General features: G+C 39.6%; 1 protein-coding gene across 6 annotated transcripts in view; it reads left to right on the top strand.

Moving 5' to 3' along the window:
• The first annotated feature begins 1,115 nt into the window (after window positions 1–1,115).
• nbeal2 (neurobeachin-like 2) overlaps window positions 1,116–8,483 on the top strand; it is a 40,123-nt gene continuing 32,755 nt past the window's right edge. For 2 of the 6 annotated variants that reach the window (XM_034697977.1, XM_034697974.1), the window contains exon 1: window positions 1,116–1,553. In XM_034697977.1, the coding sequence (XP_034553868.1) occupies window positions 1,479–1,553 (75 nt within the window). In that variant the 5' untranslated portion in view covers window positions 1,116–1,478. Of the gene's footprint in view, window positions 1,554–8,073; window positions 8,247–8,483 lie in introns of those variants that run through there. The other 4 variants (XM_034697978.1, XM_034697975.1, XM_034697979.1 and 1 more) reach the window with 2 other exon arrangements.

The following is an 8,483-nucleotide window of genomic DNA, read 5'->3' as shown; positions in this document are numbered from 1 at the left end:
TAGATTGTTGCAGGCACTGGAGGAAGATGCTTCAGGTTGTAAATACTTTGACTAAAGACGAGATGAGAATCAGGATATGTCAACCTGTGTTTGTTAAGAGTTAAATGTCTGTAACTTTGTTAAAATGTGCCACTGTCATTCTTCGCAATGAGGCTTTTCTTGGTTGAAACATTTAGGACTGAAATTAAAAACATGCATCTGATAACCATGCAAATGCTTTAAACAAACACAGGGGTCCAGGTTCGGTTTTACAGGGGCACTGGCCCCTGTTGGCCCCTCCCCAGAACTGCCACTGTGTAAGCTGCGTTTGTTTCTTCATCTTATTGGAACTGACTGTTACTTTGCTAAATGACAGCTTTATAAACTACACAACAACCCCAACCTCTTCTGAAACCCATACTACTTTTATTTTTTTAATCATTTCTGAGCAAAAAAAAAAACTTTTTAAACCCTATATTCATGAGGAACTTTCCTTTCTTTAGTCTATTCTACTTTATTTATTTATGTACTTATTTATTTATTTTAAGTTTAGCATCTTAAGTTATTTTTATGGTTTAATATTTTAGTCTTTTATTATCTTAGAAATGTATTTTACTTTGGTGATTTTAATTTCCTGTTTTGAGTTTTAACATCTTATTTTACCTCTAGTGTTTCCTCATTAAGATATCATGAGAGCGTTTACTCAGTTCGTTCAGCAACTTCTTTTTTATTTTATTTATTTATTTTATTTTTATTGTTTTTATTACTCTTGTTGCATATTGTGTTCTTAACCTTAGGATTATGGGGTGGGTTTGGGGTCGGGCTGGGGGTGGGATCTTTTTCTTAATTTATTCTATTTTGAAGTTATGTACAGCACTTTGTGTTACAATGTCATTGTATGAAAAGTGCTTTATAAATAAAGTCTGATTGATTGATTGATTGATTGATTGATTGATATACCGCCTTTGTGTTTATGTTTAAGTGCGTATGTATCTTTAAGAATATCAGCCTACCTGAGAGCATGATCTACAATCACCTCCTGACTGTCTTGCATTGTAAAAACAGTCAGACACTAGTTGATGTGCATTTTGCGCACACAGGGCAGTACACCTCCACCTTGTGACCGTGAGCAGCGCAGTCACTTCTTGCTCTCCGAGCGGATGGCATGTGTCGCTTCCGTGGGAACTCTCTCCAATAGGAATCATACAGCTTCAAGCTCGCTGTAAACGCGGACATGGGTGTATCTCCAGACATGCATTTCCACGCATATCTGTTCCTGGTTTTACTACACCGACAGTGATCGCACCGGCATGTTTGGCTTTTTCACGCCTCTCTGATAACTTTGCGTGTGGCGACAGACAGACAGCACTTTTTTGTGTGTGGATTATTTGCAGGAATGGTTCACTGGAGCGTGCCGCGTCCTGCTGCCTTGAGGAAACAACTTCAAACAGCCCTGGCTTTCACGTTAACTAGTTTGTATTAAACTAGGGGGGAAGAGCATGAACAACCATAAGGGCGGCGGGATGGCATCGAAGGAGAGGCTGTATGAGCTGTGGATGTTATATTACACAAAGGTGAGTGCAAGTGCGGAAGAGCTGACGGTGACACCTGTTGTTGCAGCAGGTCTTCTTTGCCTGAAGTTTACAACGAGCTGACACCACAATCCGAGGGTCTGTGGTCAGCTTGTGTCGTCTTTAGGGAACATTAACACGAAGAAGAAGTCGTGTATATTCGTGTGCACGCGTTGTTTATTTACCTTGGTGGGGGCTAACCTGCTCGTGCTAGAGACGGATATCATGTCCTTTTACGTGAATGTGTCACTCAGTAGTTTCATTGTTGAGTGCAGCTAGTCATGTCAGTGTTTGAAGGATATTGACCCACTTATTGGAGTGTGTTTGATACTGTACCTGCAATACAGGTGCTACTTAAGCTACTTCCTGTTCCTGTTCCTCCTTGTCACTCGTCCTAATTTCACAAGCCTAATTTATACCATATAATAGAACTCATATCAGGATATTCTAGTCTACTTTAATTTTTAGGAAAGTTTCATTTCCTCACTTACAACCTTAAACAGTTGTTTTACTTGCAGCACAATTCTCCAAAGCCTAAAAGTCTGGTTTGGTATTGACCAAGACAAAATATTTGCATTTCTCTTTACAGTTTCACCAAACCCAATTAGCTTACATTCTAATCTGATTAGCAAATTGTTTTGTGTAGTATTGTAGTTTCAAATGTTGCCCCACCTCCTCCCATCCCATGGGTGTGACTACAGCTCATACATTTTCCAATGTGAAGGTGTAATATCCTGGTAAGAACTGTTAATAGCACAACATAATAATAGTTCAAGGTTACTGTGTAATCCCTCTCGTTATGTCTCCTCTTCATGGGTAGAAAAAGATGTCTGTGGATAAATGAAGTATTACTATTTAATGTCTATGCAATCTGCTTCCATGCCTGAGGACAGAGAAAACAAGATGTGACTCCACTCCAAGTTTGCATGCTCTGTGTATGTGCACCGTGGGGCATCAAGACGCCCATCTGAGGATGGAAGGAGCTGGTTTGATGAAGAGAAGGTTACTAGGACATATTTCAGTACAAATGTGTATTGACTTGTGTTTGAATTTAGGACCTTTGCTTAATCCTTTTTGGGAAACTTGACACAAGCTTTGGGAAAGGTGAATGTTAAAATACCTGCATGAATGCCCATGTGCATCAGAGACACAAGTGAACAATACGTGTATCACACCTTACAGCATTCTCTATCAAAGCAGTCATTGTGCTTAATGAATTGAGTCTCTAACCGGCCATGCTACTTGTCCTCTTGGCTGTGTCTGAACATCGTAGATGGACTTAACCTCTCTGGTTATAGTGCAGTTTTTGAAAAACAAGTTTTAACCTACGCACAAAAGAGCCACTGGTATGTGTGTACGTGTGACTGGTGTGTGTGTGTGTGTGTGCTCTTTGGGTCTGACTCTGACAGCTGTCTAGCATCCCCACGTGTGAGACTGCTTCCTTTTTAATCTGCCCTCTGGCTCCCTCCCTCTAGTTCCCCTACAATCTAAAGGAACAAACTTTACATCTCATTTCTCAGCAAAGACTTAAACAGAGATTTCCAAGTTTTCTTAGAAGTGCAATTCATCTGTGTACAAATGACCTGCCCAAGGTTGTGTTGAAATATTGCAGAGGAACGGGATTGAATTGAGCCTTGTATTAGACGTTGCCACCTTATGTGACTCAGAGGAGCACAAAAGGCTGCAGAAAGGCAGCAGAACCACTTCAGAGAACAATAACCTGCCTCTCCTATACACACCAACATGCCACTGTGTGCACTGTTTTTGTTGTCTGCCTGTTAGTCAAGTTGACACAGACAATAACCTTAACCGAATGCTTGAATCTTATCTGGTCACAGGTTTTCTGATCCGTAACACTGCAAGTTTTTGTACTTTAAGAGTCAAACAGGAGCAGAGACCTGAGCTTTGTTTAATAGGCTTTCTATTTGTCCTGTAAACAAGCTTCTACTTACTTGTGGCAATGGCCTGACTCCCTCTGTTTGACTCACGACTAACACACCCAGGCAGCTGTCTTTACACCCTGTAGCACATCTGAGTGTAAGTCTGTAAATATTTCAGTCTTGAGTGTCTCTGCTGATTAGAGTTTATCAGCAGTCGTTTTGTATAATGTATCAGGTTTTTCTTCCTCTGTATGCAAAGGAAACCTGACAGTGTCAGTACACAACCCCAAAACTATTCAGTAGATGTATATGGGAATTTATAGTATGTTATATTGAAGACCTGAGGAATCCTAACTATTAAATCCAACATGTTTTCAGTACATGAAATATCTCAACCATCATTCTTGCAGTAAGAAAGCAAAACTTGTTCAGGCTTGTCTGTGATAAAGGAGCTCAGCTTCCTTCGATTGTGCAAGAAATCACACGCCCCGTGCAAGATTTTGAGATCAGCTGAGGGTTCAGGACTGTTGTGTGATGTTAAAAAGCCATTGTCATAAAGAAATGAGACATTTTCTGTGCAACTGATCAAACAAACAGGCGGGCAAGGAAGAACAATAAAGGATTTTTCCCTTTTTTGTTACAGACCAGGAAGCACATTATTTGCTCATTACTGAAGTTAAGACAACTGCATATGTATTCCTTATAACACAAGAGATATACATTTCATCACATATATCTAAAAGCAACTTTATTGAAATGCTAAACATGCAATGTTTAGTCGTGAAATACTCCACCAGCTTTTGCAGCTTCACTATGTTTAGTGCAGGTTACACCAAGTGTTGCTCAGTGCAGAGTAAAACTCAACACAACGTGCCCTTCTCTTTTATCTGCCACAGTTAAAATCTATCTCTCTGCGTCTGTACCTCACATCTGAGACATTTTGTCAGACCATCACAAACAGCTCAGGTCTGACAGATATGGACACACAGAAGAGGCTGATGCAATCACTGAAAGAGTAACATGTCCTCCCTCATCTTGTCTATCACTTTTGGGCTTGTGATTGTTCTTTTCCTAAAGTCACGATGCATGAATACAGTTGGACTGTTCGTCGACTGCAGTTTCTTTAGTTTTCTTCATTTTAGTTTTAGTACAGGCATGGAGCGACAGCTTTTCTGACTGTTCACATAGAGGATTAATGAAGAAGTACTGGTAATTAATGGTTAATTGTTAATAACTTGGACCAATTTAATGGCAAGTGATGACAATTAGTCACAAAAGCTAAAAGTCTGCATCATTCATCAAATTGCTAAAATATTAATTTGTTTTTTATTTACAATGATTCATTACTGATGAACTGTCAGTACAAACTTTACAGTCATGGATTAATTCTCTTTTCATTGTGCAGTTGACTAATAAATTCAGCTACTGGAGATTGTGCAAAAGAGCTTAATATAGCTAATTTGTTAAATTAGCTGGTAATTGTTTTTTTGTTTCTGGAAAAGCATCATGCATCAACATGAAACATTTCTGCTCACTGATGCATCATTTAAAGTCATTTTTCAGCCAAATGTGAAGACTTGGCTGTTTTTTTACATTTATGTGATGTAGATTTGATAGTTTTTCAAAGTTAAATTGACCAAACAAGCAATGTGAAGATCAAAACTTTTAAGTTGGCATGATTAACCCCAGTGACACAGTCAGATAGCTTTAGTGTATACTGAGAATAAATAATACTACATTTTATTTAAAAGTGCCTTTCTTAACACTCAAGGCTACTTTACAGAAAGATTAAAAAAACAATAAAGTAATGTATACTGAGAATATGTGGTCAACACAGTGTGGAATATGTTGTGGCAACTGTGTTAACACACAAATGCAAATCTCCAAGCAGTGGTGGACAGAAACACAGTAAGGACACTTTTTATGTAGATAACTTCAAATTATTATTATTATTTTTTTAAAAAGATATATTTTGGGGCTTTTTGCCTTTATTATATAGGACGGCTAAAGAGAGACAGGAAATGTGGGGAGCAGAGAGTGGGGGAAGACATGCAGGAGATGGTTGACCAGCCGGGAATCGAGCCAGCAACCCCTGCGACGAGGACTGTTGCCTCTGTATGTGGGGCACTTAGACCGCTAGGCCACCAGCGCCCCTTCAAATTATTTTTTGAGAAAAGTTATAACTTGTACAAATATCATACTTTACATCACATCTATGAATGTTACTTGTTTTGCTCTGAAGTCAGTCGATGAATTTTCTTTTCTTCATAACACACAGTAAACTGTAGTTCTTTGTGTGGTTGCCCAAGTGGTGTTGCTGTACCTGTATGTCGCGCATCTCCATGATTGAATTTAGAACAAACGCAGAGCAACTCGTCACTCAGATAATGCAGCTCATTTAGTGGTGATGGTAATGGCTACGGTAGAGATGGAGACAATTCTCCACCTGAGCACCATGGCCGTATCTTAAGCCCATGTTTGAGGTTTTTGGAATGAGGAACGTTGCGCTCTATTTAATGTGCACAAATTTCATCATGGCCTACGAAAGATCAAGGGCCAAGCTGAGAAAGCGTGTTGAGGTGTGGCTAAACATTCAGTTTAATTCCGTATGAACACTTTAGACAAAGTTGTCTGCACTTGTAGAAACTTAGTTGCTGTTCTTGTTCTATGGTTGGTTGTTCCTCGTTACTGTTCCTGTTATCTTGAAGTAGCAAATCTGGAAATCTGTAGCATGTGACTTTAAAAAAATGTAAATAATGTTTTCTAAATAAACATAACTTAACAGAATGCACACCCATGTGTTTTTGACCGCACTCATGCAGTATGAAAATATAAAAATGTAGAAGTAACAATGAGTTTTTGTCATTGCAGTAATGTTTGGCCAGGAGTCTATTCTTTGACTCAAGTGATGAAGTTATGTTTGTCCATCACTGCCTTTAAACACCACAATCCAGGATGAAAAGGAAAACCATCTTTCCTTGTTGCTTTACGGCAGTGTGTATGCAGGGATCTGTCAGACTGGCAGGGAAATAAACTGTCATTATCCTGTGATCATTAGCTATTGCAGCGACTAATTAAAGCCTGAAGAGGAAGAAATGGACCACAGTGACAACCCCAAATCCACCCGCCCACACAGCTGTGAAACCACCTCTTCTGCTTGCTCTAAAGAAAGAACAAGTCACATTCAGCGCCTTTTGTCCTCTTGCCATCAATCACTCTTGTTTATGTGTCTCAATTACTGATTAAGCTATGATTCACACGATTTATTATCTGTACCGAGAAATGAAACAACAACAACATCATCATCACCATCATCGTCATCCCTGCAGCTCACTGTGACTCTCCTATGAGCCCTGTGATTGAATTCCCTGGTGAGCCTCCATCTCCCCTGTTTACCAACAGAAGGGCCAACCAGGAAAAATCAAAGTGCTCTTTGCTTTCACTTGTGCAGGAAGCCGGAGCAAAGCAGAATGCCAAGCAGCAGAGAGCGACACAGCTGCCCGGCCATGTGCAGAGAGGACAGAGATAAATGACACGGTTTATACAGATCAGTATTTCATGGTTGGTTTGTGACATCTGCTGTAATCTAGTGTCATCTAGCGCCTCAGACTTTTCTTTTGAAGACATCCTTGAGCGGTGTTAAAGGAGAGAAGCTGAGCAAAGACTGCGTACAACAGATGATTGATAGTTTTGTATTCAATATTTTAAGGAAATGTTAATGCTCAGCTGTGCCAGGTGATACACCCAATGTTTCCCCTGGTTTTACTTCTCATTTTCCAACGACATTCACTTCCTATCTGTGATCTTGTTTTCTTATGATGCATGAATAACTCTTGCCACTGCAGTTTTTGGGTACCTAAACACGCCTGAGCATCTTTTCCCAACAGGGAACAGAAAAATGACACTTCTTGTCTCATAAAAAAAGATAAAGCAAGTTTTTTTTCATTGGGTCATGCTTTGTTTAAACACTAAGGCTGTACTCGCACATAGTAAATTCCAAAGTGTGTCACTTAATTAACCTTCATTACCACGTTTCCTTGTACATTGTGAACTGAGCAATTAATGACGCAGCCATGCAGGGCATCATCAAACCGCCTTAGATCGTTAGGTGTCATCGTAAAACCTACTGTTGTTTTGTCTGTAATGTTTGGGAGGTTCCAGTGATTTGAATACTGTGAATTTTATTGGACAGCTCAACAAAGCTAAAGGGTGTTGCAACTATTTTTACTATCCTCACCTCTGATAACTTAGTCTTAAATATCTGATTGTGTAAGAAATAGGATGTTCTGGGATCTCTGTTTTTATACGCTCAGGTAATCATGTCCAGATTTAACAGCGTACATTTGCAATTACTGTTTTATAATTTTTTTTGTATATCAGATTTTGTATACAAAGCTTTCAGTGGGAGGTTAGAGAGTTAGGGTTACTCAGCATAAACTGACATAGAAAAGAGAATTAAATTATTCTCCCACAACATCTTTCTGTTGCTTCTACTTCTCGTTTTTTTACGCTGTGGGAAGTTTTTTTTATAGAGGCCTCCCTCATTTATGCTCACAACCAAAAGAGGAAAAGGGTTTGACAAGGCAGCCTAGTATGAAGGAAATAAGCTTTGGTTAAAGTGACATGTCATTTCCTGGTAGCTTGCTTGGTGTTGGAAGACAAGCGAGAGGCGAGTCAGAGGCTGATGTGCAGCTTCTGAGCTGCTGGCTGAGGCACAACACTGAAGGCTCATCTAAGACTGGGTTCACAGGAACCTGGTATCCCGCTCAGCTGCATACAATGAGACATGGACTGGCTCACAAGTCAATGCCAGTTGGTAATGTACATTTAACATTAATACAATGTTACAGAAAACATGTCTGTACAGTATTTTTTTTAGAGATAACTGCAGTGAATTTCCATTTCTCTGTGTGGAGGGACTGTTATGATTAGCTTCACATTAGACATACTGTAAACTGGAGCGTGACATTCCTGTGTGCTTGTTGAAGATCTGTGCTTGGATTGTAGTAGCTCTCATCAGCTGTAGCACAATGTTTGTTCGTTTACTTGTGGG

Source organism: Notolabrus celidotus, chromosome 12 (assembly GCF_009762535.1).
Source record: "Notolabrus celidotus isolate fNotCel1 chromosome 12, fNotCel1.pri, whole genome shotgun sequence".
In the NCBI taxonomy this organism is placed as follows: Eukaryota; Metazoa; Chordata; class Actinopteri; order Labriformes; family Labridae; genus Notolabrus; species Notolabrus celidotus.
This window is presented reverse-complemented; position numbering and strand designations above follow the sequence as displayed.